The 22,330-nt window shown below is 48.7% G+C and overlaps 1 protein-coding gene across 2 annotated transcripts in view; it reads left to right on the top strand.

The window, feature by feature from the left end:
* PPM1D (protein phosphatase, Mg2+/Mn2+ dependent 1D) overlaps positions 1-21,674 on the top strand; it is a 43,799-nt gene extending 22,125 nt beyond the window's left edge. Inside the window, exons 4-6 of one of the 2 annotated variants that reach the window (XM_063146549.1) lie at positions 7,143-7,333; positions 8,855-9,097; positions 13,948-14,089. In XM_063146549.1, coding sequence (XP_063002619.1) covers positions 7,143-7,333; positions 8,855-9,097; positions 13,948-14,085 — 572 coding nt within the window. In that variant the 3' untranslated portion in view covers positions 14,086-14,089. Of the gene's footprint in view, positions 1-7,142; positions 7,334-8,854; positions 9,098-13,947; positions 14,090-20,105 lie in introns of those variants that run through there. The other variant, XM_063146548.1, reaches the window with a different exon arrangement.
* Positions 21,675-22,330: the final 656 nt, after the last annotated feature.

Raw genomic sequence — 22,330 nt, forward strand, 5'->3', positions numbered from 1 at the left:
TGCCTGGGAATTAGGGAATCCTCCTGGGTTCCAGTCTCAGCCTCTGGTCTTCGATTAGTGCTGCGCCAAAGAGAGTGTGTATTTTACACCTTCGCTTCCCAACAGAGCTTTTGTCTCTTGGTCTTCGGTTGAAAGTGTTGTGGCTGAAGGCCCTCGCTTAGGACGTGCGTCCGATCGCAAGTGGCGCGCCGCAGAGGGACAGAAGCCACGTTCGGGAGGACGTTCAAATAGGGAACGCCAGGCTTGCGAGATCTCCCTTGTTTTTTATTTGAACCCTAACCAAAGCCAGGTGCAAAATGGCGGCCTGGGGTGGAGCCGGGTGCAAAATGGCAGCTCGGGGTGGGGTGGAGCCTGTTCCCCCCTGAGCCATGTGTGGTAAGAGCGTCTGTGTAGTTTAAAGACTTAGTAAATTTCTCACAATATACTCGGATGACTTGCATATACAAGTACAAATCTGCATCAAAATTACTACAGGCCATAATATGGAGGTCAGGAAGTCTGTCAGGACGGCTGTGCCCATTTTACAGGTGGGATGGCTGAGGATGGGTCACAACAGCTTGTCCAAGCTTTGCCCAGTGGTCTGGCTGATACAGCCTGTGCATGCACGCACACACACACACACACACACACAGAGGTTCCTGGGAAGGTGTGGAATTGTGGGATAGCGTTCTGCAAAGGTGTAGAAATAAGTGCTAGTTGTTCGAACTAGTGGAGGTGTTTAGCTTGCCACAATTTGCTGGTTTTTTTTTTTTAAAAAAGAGTCTTTCCCTTTTCTTTCAAGTCTGCTTTAATTGAGTGGTGGGAGATTTAGGACAAATAAAAGGAACTACTTCTTCACACAGCGCAGAGTAAAATTATGGAACTCACTACCACAAGATGTAGTGATGGCCACCAATCTGGATGGGTTTAAAAGGGGGTTGGATAAATTCCTGGAGGCGAAGGCTATCCATGGCTACTAGCCCTGATGGTTGTGTGCCATCTCCAGTATTCGAGGCAATAAGCCTGTGTGCACCAGTTGCTGGGGACCATGGGCGGGAGGGTGCTGTTGCACCATGTCCTACTTGTCCATCACTGGCCGATGGCTGGTTGGCCACTGTGGGAACAGAGTGCTGGACTAGATGGACCCTTGGTCTGATCCAGCATCAGGGTACTTCTTCCGTTCTTAACTGTTGCTGTAGTCGGGTCTGTTTTCAAGCACAATGGTGTAAATTGGGGAGTGTTTACCGTGTGCGCGCGTGCAAAAGCTGCGCATATACTCCCACAGAGGTCTGAGGCCTAGATATTGCAGATGCGGGACACCCATGTCTTAGCAGTACCACTTCTATCTGTCGACACGCTTCGGATGCGCCTGGCCGAGGCTTTTGTGGCGCCATTACCTTACCTCAAGCACGACATTTTCTGAGGGGTTCCAGATCACTTCCTCCAGTGTTTCCCCTTTGCATCTTCCATCTTTTCTTCTTTTTCCAAACCAGCTAAGGAAGAAAAGATGGAATAATGAGTTGCATGGTGTCTTCTCCTGGTTCGAGCCAGAATCCTTCCGTCTGGAAAAATCCTTGTGTTTCCTCCATACAAATATATATAGAGAAATCTGCTCTTTTGTTAAAGTGTTCGCTTTTATTTTAGGATTTATCTTGTTGTAAGTCGCCTTGCGAGGGCTCCTCTCCTGAAAGGCGGCCTAGGAGGATTTTAAATAAATGAAGGCACAATCCTATGCATGATTAGACAATAAAAAGGCCTTCATCTCCCAGCCTGCCCCAGCCACCATGGCTGGATTGTGTCCTTATTAAATAAGTGTCAAGGAGACGTTTTCTGTGTGGAGGGATTTTTTATTCTTGTACGGTGGGGCATTCGATTATGGGAGCCCCCACCTGAAGAGGTATAGCCCAGGTTCAGGCTTTGCCACCTCAGCGAGAACTAGGCCGAAGCTGTGTTTCTGAAATTCACCTCAGTCTGGGCCTACTCCCAGGATATATCCTCGTCTTGTGTGTGTATCTTCCTGCTAAAGCTCTTCCTCCCCATTCTGGGACTGTCTCTCCCATCTCTGACTGAAATTGCTTTTTATTCGCCTCTCTCTGGAAACTAACGCGCTGCAGACATAATCGAAAGCAGAACGAGCGGCGTCTGGTTCTGAGTAAAGCTTTGGGCCTGTGCTTCCTCGTTCTGAATTTATGTTGCTCTCCCTCGGACACACGCGGATCTGTTTACCTTGCCGGAAATATCTCTATTTCTTTCTCTTTTTTGGCCCCCTTTCTCCACATCTAGAGGCCTCTTGTATTTGGTACATGTACTTTTTCCTTAAGAGGTTTTTCTTTCTTGCTCATCTACGACAAGCAAGAAGTGCCTCGTTGCCTGTCGCACCCTTCTTTTCCGTGGGCCGCAGTTTCTCTGTAATGTTCGCTGCTGTTTTTGCATCGCTAACAATGTGTCCCAACTCTGAGAAATCGTTTATTTACTGCATTTCTATCCTGCTCTTCTTTTGATGTTCACCCCCCTCCAATTAATCCTCAGCAGCAACAAGAGAGACTGAAAGAACTGGGCATGTTTAGCCTGGAGAAGAGAAGATTGAGGGGAGACATGATAGCAGTCTTCAAATACTTAAAAGGTTGTCACACAGAGGAGGGCCAGGATCTCTTCTCGATCCTCCCAGAGTGCAGGACACGGAATAACAGGCTCAAGTTACAGGAAGCCAGATTCCGGCTGGACATCAGGAAAAACTTCCTGACTGTTAGAGCAGTGCGATGGTGGAATCAGTTACCTAGGGAGGTTGTGGGCTCTCCCACATTAGAGGCCTTCAAGAGGCAGCTGGACAACCATCTGTCAGGGATGCTTTAGGGTGGATTCCTGCATTGAGCAGGAGGTTGGACTAGATGGCCTTGGAGGCCCCTTCCAACTCTGCTATTCTGTGATTCTAACCCTGTGAGGTAGGTTAGGCTGAGAGACAGAGAGAGAGTGGCTTGCTCAGAGGCACCCAGTAAGCTGAGTGGGGATTCGAACCCAGGTCTCACCAGGCCTAGTCCCACGTTCCTACCTACTACGCCACACTGGCTCTCTTGCCAGTAACCTTATCAAAACTCATTTTGGGCCTGTTCAGACAACACGCTAAGCCATGGTTAGGCCACTAACCCTTTTGCAGCAAATGGTTAGCGAGCGGGTTTAAGTTGTGATTCTGTAGCCACCATGGTTAGGAATGGTTCACGTGACATGCCAAGTCATGGTTCACGCGACATGCTAAGCCATAATGTTTATCTCTAAATGTTTAAACGCCGTGGCTTAGCGTGTCATCTGAACAGGGTCATTGTTTCCCTCCTCCCTGCTCCACCCTCGTACATCTCGTTCTCGTCAAGCCTTCTCCCTGACACACTAGCTTTCTGTGCACGGGGAATCTTTGTGTATGAGGAAACATTCAGCCCTGTGAATCTCTTCCTCTAGTTTGAATTGGAACAGCCCAGAGCCAGGGAGGCGATATCAGTCACTGGTGCCTTTATTGTCCTCTCAACTCGCCCAACCTGATAAATCGGTTGGCGACGTAACGCTGCCGTGTGTTTTGTGCCAGGGGAGGGTTGGTGAAATGCCAGCAGCGTGCCGTGACCCGGAAAACCTCATCAAATGCGTTTATAGGCGCTGTCGAAATGACAGCTACGGTGACTCACTTATATTGACGGCGGGAATGTTGCCGCGCGCGAAGCACTTGCGGTTCAGGCATTATGCTGGGACGGGCGGACTTCATGCTTGTAGCACTGGCTTCGTTTTCCCCGCCCGGGAACGCATGAAACCCACCAACTGGCGTAAAAGACAAGCGCTTAAAATGGAAGAATTCTGCACCCAGCAGTTTCTTTTGAGAACTCCGTGAACCTCGCAGTCCGTCCACACAAAATCCCTCTCTTGGTTGCCCCAAACTTTCTTCATTTCGGTCGTACGGTTCGCATCTCCTCCTCCTCTTCCTCACCGTTGTCTGGGCCAGGGCGGGAGGCCGGGGAACAAGCACCTTGGAACGGTAAAGAGCAGGAACAACTTCATGAGTAGGGTGACCCTATGGAAAGGAGGACAGGGCTCCTGTGTCTTTAACAGTTGTATTGGAAAGGGAATTTCAGCAGGTGTCATTTGTATGCCTGCAGCACCTGGTGAAATGCCCTCTTCATCACAACAGTGAAAAGCTGCATGAGCCTTGCCCTCTTTTGTATCTGGTCACTCTAGTATAGCTCCTGCAGTTTTAACTGTTGTGATGAAGTGGGGATAGATATATGACATGGTTTGGCTACCTGGGGGGGGGATCCTTTGGCCTAGCCTTCCTGCCATGTGGTGCCCTCCAAATCTCCATGACTACTACTTCCACCATCCCCAGCCAGCCTGGAGGGCACCCAACTGGGGAAGACTGCTTTGAAATGTCCTCCCCCCCGCCCAATTCCTTCCAAGCCTCCCTTGCTTTTTATGATCTCTATTAACAAGAGCGGCTTTCTTATTTCCCACCAGCCTTTTTAATTTTCCTTCAGTCCTGCTTTTCTTTCCTGAACTAGAAGAACCTTTCCCAACCTGGTATCTTCCAGGATGTTTTGGACTACACTCCCCATTATCCTGATTGTTGGCCGTGCTGGCTGGAGTTGCTGGGAGTTATAGTCCAAAAGATCTGCAAGGCACGATGCTGATCTTGAATAAAGGGGAATTGCTGTATCCAGTATTCGAGGCAGTAAGCTGTGTGTACCAGTTGCTGGGGAACATGGGTGGGAGGGTGCTGTTGCACCATGTCCTGCCTTGTTGGTCCCTGGCTGATGGCTGATTGGCCACTGTGTGAACAGAGTGCTGGACTAGATGGACCCTGGGTCTTATGTTTTGCATGTGCTCTCTCTTTCTCTCTCATGGGATTCATGCGCTCCTACCTTCCCACTGAAGGCAATTAAAATGACATGCTCTTGGCTGCCTCCCATTCTCCAGATGAGCTCGTTGCCAGTAAAATGGCAGGTGGAGACTTAATTGCAGGTGGATATGCTTATGAATTCCCCAGTAGTGCCCAAAACCGCACCTCGCTAGAATTGTGCAACCTGTTCTATACGTCAGTCCCTCTAACGATGAACTCAGGCGGGTGAGTGACAACTCCTTCCAAGAGCAAACGCGGTGCTCCCGTGCCGACAGGAGCAGGGCCGAAATAGGGCCCCTGAGAAACAAGAAGGAGGTATCCGGCGTATTTAGGGGAACCCTGAGGTTTTCAGAAGTGCAAAATAAGACCTAGGAGGCTGAGCATTCTCAGAAGCCTTGGGATGTTTAATGTCGGGCAGCTGGAGGAAAAGGGGACGCGAGAAGGGATGGAATGACTTGGGAGAAGAGAAATAAGAGATCAGGAAAGAACTGCAAATTTTACACGCAATTATCAATAAAATAACGATGAAACAATTTATAAAACGTAGCTAAAAATGCACAAACCCTTTTGTAACTGGGTTGTGCTATTTTATTTGTCTGCCTTGATAACCCTTGTGTATTATTGCAAAGCAGGTTCCATTTCCGTTCACAAGTTGGCTTTTTGCCCTGCATTTTTGGCTATGTTTTATAGAGTGGGTTTTTTTTTATTGTTATGGTACTGAAATTTGTGTGTAAAAATCTGCAGTTCTTTGCTGACCTTTTACTTCTCATTGGTTTCATTTGGCCAGGAAATTATCTCTCTGCCTTGGCCTTTTGTATCCTGGAAGAGGGCATAACTAGCTGAAACGAACCCTGAACAAGATGGCTTCTGCTGGCATGTGAGGATATGCTGCAACATTTTGTTGCTGCTGATACCGCACATCTCTGAGTACGAATGTGTATCTCTTTGTATGCAAATGTTGTCATTGTAAATGGCTGTTGTGGTAAATTACTGCGGTATTTTACCTGGAACGGAGCTTTGGATACTGAGGCTGTGATCTAGTTAGCCATGGGGGACTCTGGACCTGTCACTGTCTCTCAGCCTAACCTACCTCACAGGGTTGTTGTGAGGATAAATTGGGAGAGGAGTAGCAGCATGTAAGCACTTTGGGCTCTTTGCGAGAGGAAAAATGGATAGATACAAATGTAATCAATAGGGTTTTAAACAGAAGCATGAGTTCTTTGTTTTGGTCCACTGCAGCAGAAATCAATTCTCCCTTGAACAAGGAGGTGTCTCTGCGGTAGTTAATTCTTACATTTATTTATTTCTAAAATGTGTAAACCGGCCTTCATCCACAAGGGATCCCGTGTTGGTAAACACAGCATTAAAAACAAACAGACAAATCCAATCTAAGAGCCACACAATTACGTGTTAAAAGTCAACTTTAAAATAGCAATTCTTCAGCCAGCCAGCCCAACAAAAACGCAGCAATAAGTTCAGTTTTTTTTAAAAAATTTCAAATTCTAAAATGCTACAACGTTAAAAAGTTTGGGCAAAAAGAAATGTTTTCATTTGGCACTGAAAAGAGAAAAAGTTTCTCCTTTGGGGGAGGGCATTCCAAAGTTCTTGCCACGTTCCTGAGAACGTTTTAATGGGAGGGAATGATGAGATTCATATTCCAGAAAAGAAAAGAGCTTGCATTCTTATTTATTTAGTTTTTAAGGGTGCATTCCTGTGCATGTTTAGACAGGGGCATATAGGGAGTTGTAGGACTCCCCCCCCCCCCCCGTTTACACATGCGTAGGACTGTACCCTAAGCGGGCTTGTCTTTGCAGGAGTTATAAGGCACGCATCCTTAATGTGCATCAGTGGTTCAGTTGATGTGATCAGTAAAGTTGAATATGGTAAAGCTTTTTTTTGGGCTGTCCCACTTCATTCTGTGGGGAGGATATGGGAGGCTTTATATTTGAATGCTTTCCCCCCCAATAAACTCCCTGCATATAGAAAAAACAGATGTTGGGGCGAAGGCTGGTTGGAACTCTTTTTCCTGAGCTGCTAGCTTTCTGCAGGGAGGGAGGGAGGTCTTCCCCCCCCCCGTTAAGGAGCATACAGACATGCAGCCCCTGTCCTTGCAGCCTGAAGTGAATCCTGTTCAGACTGCTGTTCAGACACACTTTGAGACAGATGCAATTAACAGCTTCCAAAGACCCCGTCCTGCAATGTTGCATTTGATCACGGTAACCTATTTCCCCCCCTTAAATAAATGAATGCCTGCCTGTTTGGGTTTCACCTGGTTCCCTTCTCAATCCAGGTGACCTGTGGAGCTACGACTTCTACAGCGGCGAGTTCGTCGTGTCTCCCGAGCCGGACACAAGCGTACACACGCTAGATCCTCAGAAGCACAAATATATAATCCTGGGCAGCGATGGTCTCTGGAACATGATCCCACCCCAAGAAGCCATTTCCATGTGCCAGGACCATGAAGATAAAAAGTATTTTATGGTGAGTGGGAGCTTTAGGTTTTGTTTTGTTTTCCTTTTGATATTTCCCCCTTCAGTGTGGCGTGTACGGGTGGTGTCGTTTGGGCTTTATAAGAATCCGCACTCAGAGAGTGAGTTGCTCTTTCAGCCTGAAGGCTGAACTCCATTTCAGAAGCTCTCAGGGTGGGTGGGTGAGGGTTCCAGTCGTGGGCATGGCCAAAGGCAAAATGGGCAGCCCCAGGTACCAAATATTCCAGTACAGTCTAGCTTAAAGCTCTTGCTGCCATTAACTTGGGGAGGAGGGTGCTGTTGCACTCATGTCCTGCCTTTGAGTTTCCCGTGGGTGGCTGGCCACTGTGTCAACAGAATGCTGGACTAGATGGACCCTAACATAATTCTGACATAAGAACGTAAGAAGAGCCCCGCTGGACAAGACCCAGGGTCCATCTAGTCCAGCACTCTGTTCACACAGTGGCCAACCAGCTGTCGACCAGGGACCCACAAAGCAGGACACAAGTGCAACAGCACCCTCCCGCCCATGTTCCCCAGCAACTGGTGTGTATAGGCTTCCTGCTTCCGATACTGGAGTCAGCATACAGCCATCAGGAGGAGTAGCCATTCTCCAGGAATCTACCCAACCCCCTTTTAAAGCCATCCAACTTGCGGTAGTGAATTCCATACTTTAACAATGCACTTTGTGCAGAAGTCTTTCCTTTTATCTGCCCTGAAGCTCCCACCATTATGGGATGATCCTGGGTTCTAGTATTCTTGGAGAGGGAGAAAAATACCTCCCTATCTAGGTTCTCCGCGCCATGTGTAATTTAGTACACCTCTGTCATGTCTCCCCTTCGCCTCCTTACGTCTGGTCCACATTGGCCCTTCTTAGGGTCTTAACTAAACCCTAGAAAAGGCATTTCAACCTATTAGAATGCGCAAATGTAGGGGTTATTGTTGTCCCTCACTGGCACACATTCAGTATTGGCATACCATGCTGAGATGTGCTGGAACACAAGGACAACAATAATAAGATAAGGCCTTGCTAAGGAACATCTTGGCACTGGCTTACCATGCCTTGGAATGTGCTGACGCAAGAGCCACAGAATACAATACAGTATTGAAGGCACTATGCTATGATCACGTATTTCCTTAACCCTTATATGGTATATTCATGCTGAACACACACTAACAAACATCTCCTGTGCACGAGGTAATCATGCATTAACATGCTGTACTCAACAACCAATCATAGCTTGTACACAAGAAATGTAACCACTTAGTTCTTAATAAAACTAAGACGGGGCGACCTGTTTGGGATGCCTCCTCTTTCATGCAGTTGGACTCCTTGCCAGTTATTTACCACAGCAAAAGCTGGGAAGCCTTCAGCGATTGGTATATGGGGAGAGGGGGTCAGGCCAGGGAAGAAGGCGTGGCAGTATGAGGACCCCGGATTGGTAAACCAGGCGGGCCGGATGTTCTCTGCAGGCCTCAGCACCTGTGGGCTGTCAGATGGTGACTATTTCCCCTCTTCTCCGCCCTTCCCCAGGGAGAGCACCAACAGTCTTTGGCCAAAATGCTGGTGAACAGAGCTCTGGGCCGGTGGAGGCAGCGCATGCTTCGGGCTGATAATACCAGCGCCATCGTCATCAGCATCTCTTCGGGACGGAGCAGCCGGAGTAGCCTGGACAGCGAGGAGGAGCTGTGCTTCAACCTGGCGGAGGGCCCGGCTTACAGCAGCCCCGAAATGTGGACGATGACGCCTTCGCGCTGCTCCACTCCGCCGGTCAAGGTAAAAACACCGCTGACGATGTCGTCGGGCTAACGTTAGAGCATCGGCGCGGGACATCAGTGGCCAGGGCTTCAAGCAGGGGCCACCGTTTGGACACAGAATTAAGGAAAAAGTCTCTATTAGCCTGGCGCCCTCCGGATATGTTGTACTACAACTCCCATCTCCCCCTAGCTCAGCCTTCCTCAACCTGGGGCGCTCCAGATGTGTTGGACTGCATCTCCCAGAATGCCCCATTCTGGGAGATGCAGTCCAACACATCTGGAGCGCCCCAGGTCGAGGAAGGCTGCCCTAGCTGGTAGGAATTGTGGTTTGACGCATCTGGAGGTCTCTGAATAGGAGAAGGCTGGTCTACAGAAGAGATGTGGAGACCTGGGGGAATGGGGAGGACGTACAGAAAAAAATGGGGGTGGGTGGGGGAGGAAACCCAGAAAAATTAAGGGGGAATTGGGTGGATGGGGAACTGATTTCCCCCCCCCCCAATTTTTTCTGTTTGTGTTCCACTCCCCCCCGCAATCTTTCACACCTCTGAGAGTGACGAACAGGCTGCGCTATGGTCCTAAAAGGAAAGCTGTTCTTGGCATGATGTAAGAAGCTCTCTGTGCCTGGCCATCATCATCATCATCATCATCATCATCATTATTTTCTTTATTACGTTTATACCCTGACTTCTTTCCTCTTGCAAGGTGACTTGAACAGCTAGATGGCGGCTTACTAATAGTTAACCTGGTCAGACGGTGGCTTACTTGAATGGTTGGTTACTAATAGCTTCCCTGGTTAAATGGCAGCTTACAAATAGTTCACCTGGTTAGAGGGTGGTTTGCTAATTGCCGTTGGCCGTTGCGGTTAGGGCAGCAGCGAACTCGGGCGTAAGCCTGGGATTGTCAATCAGGACCACTTTGGGGCTGAGGCTGTTCGGAATTGAATGGTGCTGAAGGGCCAAAGGGGTTGGCTCCGGCCGCCAGTCATTGCTTGAGCTGGCGTGGTGGTACAAAGGCCTCTTTAACCTCTGTCTCAGTGTGAATAGCAACAGACGCTTTGGGAAAGGGTTAGGTCTTCCTTTACAGACTGGCTGTTAAAGAGCCTTTTACCTGTGCATTAGTTTGCACGGGAGAAGGTGGGTGAGGCGCATAATAATGGGAAAAGGGATCAGTGGGGTCAGGAGATTTTCTGAACGTGGGAGGACTTGTGGGAAGAGCACGTAAAGGCCCGTACAAGATCAACTTTGCTCCATCCCACAACAGGTCGGCCAGCCCCCTGGGAGCGCCACACAGAGCCAGGAGATCCTGCTGAATGGGGTGAGCTGTGGGGGAGGGAGAATCCCCCCCCAAATTAGCAGAGGGACTTTCTGCCAATGGAGCCCTCCCTCTCACAGAAGGCAGATCTTGGATCCAACCCACAATCTCGGTTTTAGCCAGTTCGGTCACCTCCTTAGACGTGGTAGAAGTGATGATCAATTAATGGCGGATTCATGTGACGGTGCTCTATTTCACAAACTAATGCAGTAACATATAACACCTTACATGTTACCAAATGCTTAGGACTAGAGGAAAGGATGATCAGGGGTCTGGAAACAAAGCCCTATGAAGAGAGACTGAAAGAACTGGGCCTGTTTAGCCTGGAGAAGAGGAGATTGAGGGGAGACATGATAGCACTCTTCAAATACTTGAAAGGTTGTCACACAGAGGAGGGCCAGGATCTCTTCTTGATCCTTCCAGAGTGCAGGACACGGAATAACGGGCTGAAGTTATAGGAAGTCAGATTCTGGCTGGACATCAGGAAAAACTTCCTGACTGTTAGAGCAGTACGACAGTGGAAACAGTTACCTAGGGAGGTTGTGGGCTCTCCCACACTAGAGGCCTTCAAGAGGCAGCTGGACAACCATCTGTCAAGTATGCTTTAGGGTGGATTCCTGCATTGAGCAGGGGGTTGGACTCGATGGCCTTCTAGGCCCCTTCCAACTCTACTACTGTGTGATCCTATGATTCTATGAAAGAATGCTCCAGGTGGACTTCACTGGGAAGAGTGTACCATTGTGGCGTAGGGGGCACCACCGAGAAGGTCCTCTCCCTTGTGGCCATCCTCCAAATCCCCTTGGAGGAGCTGCTTGGAGGAAGGCCTCAGATGATGATTGTAGCGCACAGGCGGGTTAATACCAGGAGAGGCGTTCCGTTAGGAATTGCGGTTCTCAGCCCATGTAAGACTTTGTAGGTCAAGCCCAGAACCTTGACTTGGGATCAGAAGTATATTGGCATTCAGCGCTAGACCCTTCTCCACAAGGTTCAGGGACACTTGCTTAGCACATATGGCTTTACAATAATTGGAGAAATTCAAGATCTCTTAGCCATGGAAGATAAAAATTTAGAGGAAGCATCTCTTCGCTTTGGAGAGGTCAGGGAGAAACAATCAGAGATATTTCCAGTCTCTCTCATGGCCTGCTTAAGAGAGACCGTTTTTACAATTGTTGGAGCAACACAGTATCTGTTAGTCGTGGAAGTGATAAACAGAACTTCTCCGTTCAGAGGAAGCATCGCTTTGCTTAGGAGAAGTTGTGGACAAACAATCAGGGATGATTGCCTGGCTCTCCCACGTCCTGCTTGGAGGAGTCTGATCGACATCCGAGTCAGAGCTACCCTGTCCCTTAAAACGGAGGGCAAACACAAGTGTCTCATTTTTAGCACCGTTGCTGCATTCAGTCCAGATGTGCTCCCTCTTTTCAGGCTCCGGTCCTGAGAAAAGCTCTGCTGGTTTCTGGCCTTCGCACACTGATTGGCTAGCCCCCACCCCCGGGATGTTGCCAGGAAAGCCCCCACCTCCCCATCCCGGGTTTTGTGCGTTAGACAGCGGCTTCATTTCTCATCCAAACAATCTCAAATGACATCAATTAATGGGCATGCTCCCGCAAGCCGTCCCGAACCAATGGGAAAAAGTCCCCCTGCCCTTAAGCTTCATTGCCATGAAAGGTCGTTGCAGGCAGAGTTAACCTTTCCCTCCCGAGCTGCAATCCCCCTTGAACTTTTTCCCCCTTGCATGGCAATTAAGCTGAAGAAAAACACCCCATACACCTTCCAACGGATGCTCAGAGCTCTGCAGAATAGATCCCGGCCCTGGGAAATGAATTCTGGGCCAGGGTTCCAGGCCTAGCAAGGGCCCTATACGGTCGGTATGTGGAGCTACCTCTGTTCCTGTTCCTCTGAGGTTGGGGGTCACCCGGCTTGGATTCTGCATCAGGAGTGAACCCATGACCACACCCCCACCCTCCGTCAACTCGCCACAGGCGAGCAGCTGCTTACAAGCCGTACGAAAGCAGCCTCAGTGCCCTGTGTTGGAAAAAAACATCACAAAACAAACCCCAACGATTTGTCATCTGTCCACTTTTTCTTTCTTTTCATGACGGCGAGGCAGATTTGGTGGCTTCGTTTTCATCACTGAGCGAAGAAAAGTTTGATAGGACAAGATATTATCTCCGCCCCGCCCGCCCCCTCCAGTTTTATTTTTTTTCGCCGTTTCTGTCGGAACGTGAGCCGTGGCTAGCCTTCTGGAAGCCCTTTGTGGGAGGGGAGAGGAATGCTGGCAATTACCGCGACGGGCTTTCAATCGCTCTCGCTCCTTTGATGTTCCCCGGAGTCTTTTGAATAACGCTCCTTTTGGCAAAGTGAAATGGAAAAACAGAGAGTATTTAAAGCTCTGTACAGATGCAGCTAATAGGAGGTGGGCTTTTCCCTCCCAATCTCTTTGCCTTTCATTCCCTTTTTATGGCCGTTCTCTCTCTGTCTTCCTTTCCCTTTTGTGCTGCCTGCTTTCTTGATCTCCTCTACTTTCTCTCTTGAACTCTCTTGGCTTCCCCTTTTGCAAATGCCTTTTCTCTTTCACTTCTCTTCCTCCTTTCTCTTTTGCTCTCGTCTTTCTCTCCCTCATTTTTCTCTTTTGCTCTCCTCCCTCCCCGCTCTCGTTTCTGTCCTTCCTTCTCAGGAAACAATTGCAGGAAACCGCATGAGCATCCTTTGGAAAGGCGATCAGTCAGTCATGTAGAACCATAGAATCGCAGAGTTGGAAGGGGCCTCTAAGGCCATCAAGTCCAACCCCCTGCTCAATGCAGGAACCCACCTTAAAGCATCCCTGACAGATGGCTGTCCGGCTGCCTCTTGAAGGCCTCTAGTTTGGGAGAGGAGTGGTTCACAGTTTTTTCATAAAATCATGGAATAGTAGAGTTGGAAGGGTTCTCTTAAGGCCATCAAGTCCAACCCCCTGCTCAATGCAGGAATCCACCCTAAAGCATCCCTGACAGGTGGCTGTCCGGATGCATGTTTGGAGGGGATAAAGGAACAGGGCTGTGGATTACGCTGTGTTTGGGGAAGAAAGAAACCGGAAGATATACTGATCCATAATTACACTCAATGCCAGCTTTACGTTTTTGAGGACTGCTCCTCTCCCAGTGAATCTAGCTTCTGGCCACCATTGTCACCAGCTGCTGCTGCTCCTCAATCCTCTTTCTCCTCCTTTACTACCAGTGGGTTGCAAAACGGCCAATGTACCTGCAGGCATTTTGAGCCCTTGAAATGCTCTGGGTCAGCCTTCCCCCACTAAGTGCCCTGCATATGTCTTGGGCAGCAACTCCAGGGATGATGGGAGCTGTAGTCCAAAATGAATGGAGTGTACCCAGCTGGGGAACATGGGCAGGAGGGCTTTCCTGTGGTCGGCCGCTGTGTGAACAGAACGCTGGACTGGGTGGACCCTCGGTCTGTTCCAGCCGGGCTCCTCTTAACGTTGCTCTGGGTGGCTGCTCTGGGCAAATGCGAGGTGTTGTCGTTCCGTATCCTCTGAGTAATCTGGTGCCCTCTGTCCTCCAACAGAGAACCTGTCTGTGTAGAAGGAGGAGAGGCAAGAGGGCACGAGGCAAGACGTGGGGCGGACCGAGGTGGGGCCTCCTTGGATCAATGAAAGTAATGATTCAGAGGCTGAGAAAAGGACGTTGGCGCAGAGGAGAATAAAGGCAGTAGCACCACAGCTTGAGTACCGTTGTGTGTTTTTGAGGGGCGGGCTTTAGGGGTGGGGCGGGGGGCTTGTCCCGCAAAGGGAAAAATAGGTCAGCACACGGAGAAGCAGGCGCTTGGAATTAACGGGTGGGGGCACCTTTCCCCCGTGCCGCAACAGCGTCCATGATGCGTCGGCGACAGAAGATGGAAGACTGAGCCGGGGGGGGGGGGGGTTTCTCGTGAGCCAGATGGAGCCCTCCTCGTGAGGAATGGGCGACTTGGGAGCACAGCAAGGCAACCAAATAAATAGGCCAAGGCTCTCTCTCCAGTCTGGGAGCAAACCAGGACGTAAAGAGGAGAAGGAGGGGGGGGGGAATGCACACACACAAAGGTATGAGGAACTCCTTTCTGCCTGGCCGTGAGCTGGCCTCCCCCTCCTTTCTCCCTTTAGTAATAATCAAACTGTATTTATTTTATTTATGTGTGACATTTCTAAACTGCTGCTTATAATAAAACCCTTCCACGGTTCACAAGAAATACATTTTAATTACAATACGAAAAACTCAACATTAAAAGCACGGAATTAAAACAACAGGAAAAGCAATTCAAGGATTGTTTTTCATTATTTGCATTATTATTATTATTATTAATTGAAAAGCCAAGCTGTCAGCATCCTCCATTCTAGCACCGTCCAGATGCTTTGGACTACAGCTCCCAGCATTCCTGGCCATTGGACATGCCGGCTGTGGCTGGTGGGAGTTGAAGTCGAAAGACTCAGGCTGTTCTAGCGTGAGGAAGAAACGGAATGTAGGGTGTGGCTATGCAAATTGAGTGGGTGTGGCTATGCAGATTCTCAATAGGTTCCGCCTCCACCCCAACAAGGTCCCAGAATGCACCTGTGGAATGGATGCCATTAGTTCCTATGGAGAAATGGCATATTTAGCGATATGGTGATGGTAGGGTGACCATATGAAAAGGAGGACCGGGCTTCTGTATCTTTAGCAGTTGCATAGAAAAGGGAATTTCAGCAGGTGTCATTTGTATGCATGCAGCACCTGGTGAAATTCCCTCTTCATCACAACAGTTAAAGCTGCAGGAGCTATACTAGAGTGACCAGATACAAAAGAGGGCAGGGCTCCTGCAGCTTGAACTGTTGTGATGAAGAAGGAATTTCACTAGGTGCTGCATGCATACAAATGACACCTGCTGAAATACCCTTTTCTATGCAACTGTTAAAGATACAGGAGCCCTGTCCTCCTTTCCACAGGGTCACCCTAGTGATGCTGAAACCAGAACCTGCCATTTATGGGGTGGCTTAGGATCCATTTTTGGGGGACGCCGCAGGGTAGAGGATCCTTGACACGCAACCCTTCTCACACACATACACACACACACACACACGGAGTCAGTCTGTCCTTGTTGTAATAAGGGGCATTTTTCCTACCAGGCTTCACTGCCCCCATATTTATATCCCGCCTTTCCATCCCTCAGACAGCAACCTCAAGTATAAAGCAGAAATCGCTGTATTGTTCTTACAATTGTGATAATATTCAGTTGTTTCTAAAGTGCCAAGTAGTGATCAAATCAAATTGACTCATTTAAAAAATAAAAATCCACACAACCACCTTGTAAGGTAGGACGGATGCCAGTATTTCTCCCCTCCCCCAACTTTACAGACGCAGGGTGTGGGAAACTGAGGCCCGCTTAAGGCCCACTCGTGAGTGGGTGTGTGGGCGGAGCAACTTGAATCGGGGGCGGGGCTTGTGCCTTGGTTGACCGCTGGCTCCCGCAGCCGCGATTCTTTAATTATTGCTAGCTTGGGGAAAGACCTCCTCAACCGTACTGCTCAAACCTCTGCCCTGAACTAGGATTTCTCAGAACTAAAACACCTCATACCAGATAACCCGTTTTGAGTGCTCCTCAGAAACCTTGGAAAGAGAGAGCGTAAATGTGGGAAAAAAAATTCCCGGGCAGCTGCTGAACTGGTTTTTCCAGACCTTCTTGCTAATGTTTAACCTACGTCTACCTCCCGCTGCAGTTTGAAACGCTTGAAAATAAGCAGATGTTTAAGGCCCGGCTTGTACCGGTCTATTACTCTTCATGCCGGTCACTGAATTGGGAGAGGAGGCAGATGTAACTTCTTTTAATCTGTCCCCCTCCCTCCGTACATTTATGTCTCTCCCACCTCTCTAGTTCTGGGGCACCTCTGAGATCTTGCTTTCTAAGAGCGTGGAGCCAGGGAGAAGGCCATTCCACTATTCAGACCAGCCTTCCCTAACTTTTGTTGTTTATTCGTTCAGTCGTTTCCAACTCTTCGTGACTTCATGGACCAGCCCACGCCAGAGCTTTCTGTCGGCTGTCGCCACCCCCAGCTTCCCCAGGTCAAGTCTGTCACCTTGAGAATATCCTCCCTCCATCTTGCCCTTGGTCGGCCCCGCTTCCTTTTGCCTTCCACTTTCCCTAGCATCAGCCTCTTCTCCAGGGTATCCTGTCTTCTCATTCTGTGGCCAAAGTACTTCAGTTTTGCCTTTAATACCATTCCCTCAAGTGAGCAGTCTGGCTTTATTTCCTGGAGTATGGACTGGTTTGATCTTTATTATTATTTATTAATATTTATTTATATAGCACCATCAATGTACATGGTGCTGTACAGATAACACAGTAAATAGCCAGACCCTGCCGCATAGGCTTACAATCTAATAAGTTGTAGTAAACAATAAAGAGGGAAGGAGAATGCAAACAGGCACAGGGAAGTGTAAACAGGCACCGGGTAGGGTGAAGCTAACAGTATAGAGTCAGAACAAACTCAATATTTGAAGGCTATAGGGAAAAGAAAAGTTTTTAGCTGAGTTTTAAAAGCAGTGATTGAGTTTGTAGTTCTCAAGTGTTCTGGAAGAGCAGGTCCTGCCATATGCACTGGACTACAACTCCCATCATTCCTAGGCAGCAGGGCCAGGTTGGGAAGGCGGCTCCACGCAGATCTAGCAATACACCAAGAGCTATTGCGGTTTGAGTGCTGTAGGACTTGGGGACGGGGACCTGGGGTCACGTCCCTGCTGGGCCATGAAACTGACAGGGCGACCTTAAAGCGGGGTGGGGAGAGAAGTGTCACTCTCTTTCAGTTTAATCTACCTCACAGGGTTGTTGTGAGGATGAAAGGGAGAACCATGTATGCTGCTCTGATATAGGAGAAGGGCCGGACAGAATTGTGATGAAAGATAATACATTTAAAAGTATAGAAGGATCAAGTGGGATCTACAACAAAATGTTGCAGTGGGTCATGTTCCTTCCTACTCAGGGTACCAGACAGATCTTTCCCAAGAGACTTTGTTCCGTTCCTGTGATGTGTTTTTTCACCTCCCAACGGTCAGCTAGCATTTTGTGGCCACTGCCTTCGTCTATGTTGCGGATGTGTAGGCCTCGACGCTTTATGTCCCCCTCAAGTTTCTGTGCAGATCCCCAAAGTACAGTCAGTGCCACCCTTTCAGAAAGAACCACAGAGCAGACGACCAGCAGATTGAGATCAATAGCAACAGCACGTCACCAAACGGGTTCCATTGAAGTGACTAAAAACTAAAGACCTTTCCTAAAAGGAAGCTATGGAGGGGGAACGTCGAGGAAGGAGTGAGGCTGACTTTCCTAGGCAGGGAATTCCAGATTCGGGTCTGGTCGCCGGCAAGTTCATCCTGGAGAACATGGGCCTTTCAGGTATCCCGGGCCCAATCCGTGTTGGGCTTTCAAGGTCCTAACTTGGTCCTTTGCAGAAAAGAGCAACTAAAATGATTAAGGGGCTGTAGCATCTCCCCTACGAGGGAAGGTTCCATCAACTGGGATTGTTTAGCTTGGGAAAAAGGAGGTTAAGGGGAGACATGACAGAGGTGGACAAAATTATGCATGGCATGGAGAATGTGTAAAGGGGGACCTTTTTCTCCCTCTCCCATAATACTAGAACCCAAAGGCGTCATCCCATGAAGCTGATGGGCGGGAGATTCAGGACAAATAACGGGCTTAAGTTAAAGGAAGCCAGATTCCGACTGGACATTAGGAAAAACTTCCTGACTGTTAGAGCAGTACGACAATGGAATCAGTTGCCTGGTGAAGTTGTGGCCTCTCCCACACTAGAGGCCTTCAAGAGGCAGCTGGACAACCATCTGTCAGGGATGCTTTAGGGTGGATTCCTGCATTGAGCAGGGGGTTGGACTCGATGGCCTTGTAGGCCCCTTCCAACTCTGCTATTCTATGATTCTAAGGACTTCTTCACACAGCCCAGAGTTAAATGATGGAATTCACTACCACAAGATGTAGTGATGGCCACCCATTTGGATGGCTTTAAAAGAGGGGTTGGAGAAATTCCTGGAGGAGAAGGCTATCCATGGCTACTAGCCCTGAAGGCTAGGTGCTACCTCCAGTATCTGACACAATAAGCCTGTGTGCACCAGTTGCTGGGGAACATGGGCAGGAGGGTGCTGTTGCACTCATGTCCTGCTGCGTTGGTCCCTGGCTGACAGCTGGTTGGCCCGTGTGTGAACAGAATGCTGGACTAGATGGACCCTCGGTCTGATCCAGCAGGGCTCTTCTGATCTTATGTTCTTAAGTTCAGTTTCTCGGCTCCCATCCAGTCCCTTACAGACTCCAGGCACATGTTTCGACCTCCAACAGCCTCCCTGGAACAGGATGGAAAGGAAAGATGGAATTGGGTGCTGGGTTAGCGTTAGCGTCAAGGGTAGGCATAGTCAGGCACTTGCCAGGCAGGGGCCCACTGACTAGCGCCCCCTGGCGTTGTTCCTCCTCTTCACCTGCTTGTTCACCAGCCTCCCGCCCTGGCCCAGACTATGGGAGTGGTGAGAAGGTGGAGCAAGAGATGCCAAGGCCTGCTGGCTCTCTGCCTGTCCGAGCTAGCAAGTGGTGGCAATGATGAGGAAGAGGAGGAGGAGGAGGAGCAGCTGGTGACCACGTCGGTGAGAAGGCGGACTCAGTGAGGGAGGGGGGATCTTGGAGGGGGGTGGTCTTGCCCAAGTTGCAAACAACAACAACAGGGCAGCCAAAATGCTTAAGGGCTTGGAGGATTGTAACATTTGGAGTTCCTTAGCTTATTTATTTATTTATTTATTTATTTATTTATGGGAGCGTGTTCAGAGGAGGGCAACCAGGATGATCTAGGGTCTGGAAACAAAGCCCTATGAAGAAAGACTGAAAGAACTGGGCATGTTTAGCCTGGAGAAGAGGAGATTGAGGGGAGACATGAGAGCACTCTTCAAATACTTTTAAGGTTGTCACACAGAGGAGGGCCAAGATCTCTTCTCGATCATCCCAGAGTGCAGGAGACGGAATAACAGGCTCAAGTTAAAGGAAGCCAGATTCCAGCTGGACATCAGGAAAAACGTCCTGACTGTTAGAGCAGTACGACAATGGAGCCAGTGACCTAGGGAGGTGGTGGGCTCTCCCACACTAGAGGCCTTCAAGAGGCAGCTGGACAGCCATCTGTCAGGAATGCTTTAGGGTGGATTCCTGCATTGAGCAGGGGGTTGGACTCGATGGCCTTAGAGGCCCCTTCCAAACTCTACTATTCTATGATTCTATGATTCTATGATTGCATTTCCATACCGCCTAATAGCTGAAGCTCTCTTGGCGGTTCCCAGAAATCAAAAGGAAGGTAGGGGAACATGCTAGGTATTTCTAAAATGATGCTCGGTGCGAGAAAAGGGGTAATACTGGGACCCAGGGGGGTCCTCCCCGTGAGGCTTCTTGTGTCATGCCAGGGTGAAGGTGGTGGGGCAAACCTTGACTCTGCTCTCTCTTATTTGTGTTTGGGGGTGCTCTTCAGCCTGTCTGGCGAAGGCTCTTTGGAGGCTGGAGGAGGCTCAGGCTAAATTGTCTCCTTGCCCACCGGGACGCCCTGTTTTCTTCTTCTCCTCCGAGGTTTACTTATCCAGCTTCGGAGAGGCAGCTGTGAGGGCTCGGAGGGTCAGATCTCTGGGAACAAATGGACCATTTGTATTTACGGGTAAACGCTCTCCTCTCTTTAATCCCGTCAGGTTTTCGAAGAGGACTTGTGGCCACGACTGAGCTCCCCCGAGACCGTCCCTTTACTCACGCGTAGCCACGCCGCGTTGTGCAAAATGTCCGAGCAGCTCGGCGGCGAGTTCTCCAAGGGCAGCACCCCGGTGGCGTCCCCCAGGGGCGCCGCCCCGCCGGAGGAGAAGTGCAGCAGAGCATTAGGGCTGAGGGCCCGCGATTCGTGCAACCGGAGCCCGCCGGGCGCCCTCTTGCCTTCCAACTCTGGGAACACGGGCGGGGACCCCAAGGCCTCGAAGACGTCTCCGAGCGACCCGTCGAAAGCGCAGGAGCCGGACAGGACTCCTGCAACGGCGAGCTGCAAAAGGACATTGGAAGAGTCCAATTCTGGGCCAGTCGTTAAGAAGCCCCGTCGGGGGCCGACGCGGAACGTCGGAGCCCAGCCCGAAAGCCTGCCTTCCACACCCCAGCACAAAAACTCCAGTAAGCTGGCTATGCGCCGTAGCCTACGTGGACAGAAGCAACTGGGGAACCCATTATTCCACCAGCCCAGGAAAGCCCTGTGTGTTTGCTGAACTGAAAAGTAGCTGGAACAACACCGTTGATTCCCATCCAGTTCAAAGTTATAAAGTCTCGTTGCAGATTATTTGAACCTGCGTTCCCCCCACCCACCCCCAACTCTACCCCCTGTTCACGGTTTTATTTTATTTTTTAATTTTTAAAACCAATGTAGAAAACTTTTTTTCTAAATGGTATTTGAACAGCTTTATCTCAACCTTGTTACTCGCTTGTAATATAACTGTGAATTTTGTAGACGTTCTTAGGATGACAAAGAGTTTTCTGTAAAGAATGTGTGTAAATTTATATCCCTTCATACAAATGTAGTCTCTGCACCTAACTTTTCTCTGGCATAATTGTTACGACAGGGCTAAAAACACACAACTCCCCTTTTGGTTTTTAGATTGGGGGGGGCATGGTAGGGGGAGGTAATTGATTTAGTACAAAGTGATGAATTTGTATAAACCTCCCGTGATGACCTCGCAACTTTTTAATGAAAGTAAATTATTAAACAGAATGGAAGATATGTATTTTCGTAGTACTTAATGCGTTCTGCCTGGAGTGTGCCCTATTAGAAAATATAATACTAGATCTATTTTCTTTCTTAAGTTTTAGATTTCTCTATTCAGAAATGAAATGTACACAGAAGAGATGTTGAGTCCTCACATCGCTCAATGCTAGTTTCTGTGTTTTATTAAAAATACTATGCAGTACTTATCTTGGCTGTATTTTTTTTTTGGTAAGATGAAGGGCCAATATTTTAGCTCAGAAAAAAACAAAAAGAGATTTCTTCTACCAGTTCTTGGGAGCTGGTTTTTTTTTTTTTTTAGGTTTTCTTTTAGTGACATATTTGGAAATAGTACACATTCCTTTATACAAGCATGAGATATTTTACTATTCCAACAATGAATGGTGCTCTTGATGGTGAGCTTTCCACCACAGGATCTTAAGTTATTGGGATGGTTTTCTAGTTTTCTTTGCATATGTGGACCATGTATACTTATAATGAAATAAAACTAGCAAAAAACCTGTGGGACGCCTTCCTGTTTCTTTCTGTTGCTGCTGCTTCTCTTTTAAAAACAGGCAAAGTCACACACAGAGGTGATGTTGAGCCAAATGTGTTTTGCAACACACTGAAACGCCGCAAATTGGTGGAGGAATGAGATCACCGTGTGTAGCTGTGTTGGGACTCCAATCTGGAACAGGTCTTGAATGATTGATCTGCAGGATCTTGGGTGAGGATTTCATCTATGCTCCATGGGATGGGATGGCGAGGTGGGGCAGGGCGTAGTTCAGTAGGTAGAGCACGTGGTTTGCATGCAGGTCTCAGATTTGATCTCCACCATCTCTAGTTAGAATGACCATGTAGCAAATCATGGGAATGACCCTTTTCTCCCTGAGACTGTGAAAGCTGGTCCCAGGGAAGTCAATACTGGGGTAGCTGTATAAATAGTCACAGCAAGGACCATAGCTCACTGGTAGATCATACTCTGCATGTCCAAAGTCTCGTTGCAGATTTATTTATTTATTTATTAAACTTATATACCTCTCCCATAGCCAGGGCTCTCTGGGCGGTTTACAGAAATTCTAAAATTGAGGTAAAAACAAGTGTACAAAATTTAAAACTCTAAAACACAGAACATTCACACATAAAACATTAAAAACCGATTTAAAAACTAAACATGTG

The sequence above is a fragment of the Elgaria multicarinata genome, chromosome 22 (genome assembly GCF_023053635.1).
Source record: "Elgaria multicarinata webbii isolate HBS135686 ecotype San Diego chromosome 22, rElgMul1.1.pri, whole genome shotgun sequence".
In the NCBI taxonomy this organism is placed as follows: domain Eukaryota; kingdom Metazoa; phylum Chordata; class Lepidosauria; order Squamata; family Anguidae; genus Elgaria; species Elgaria multicarinata.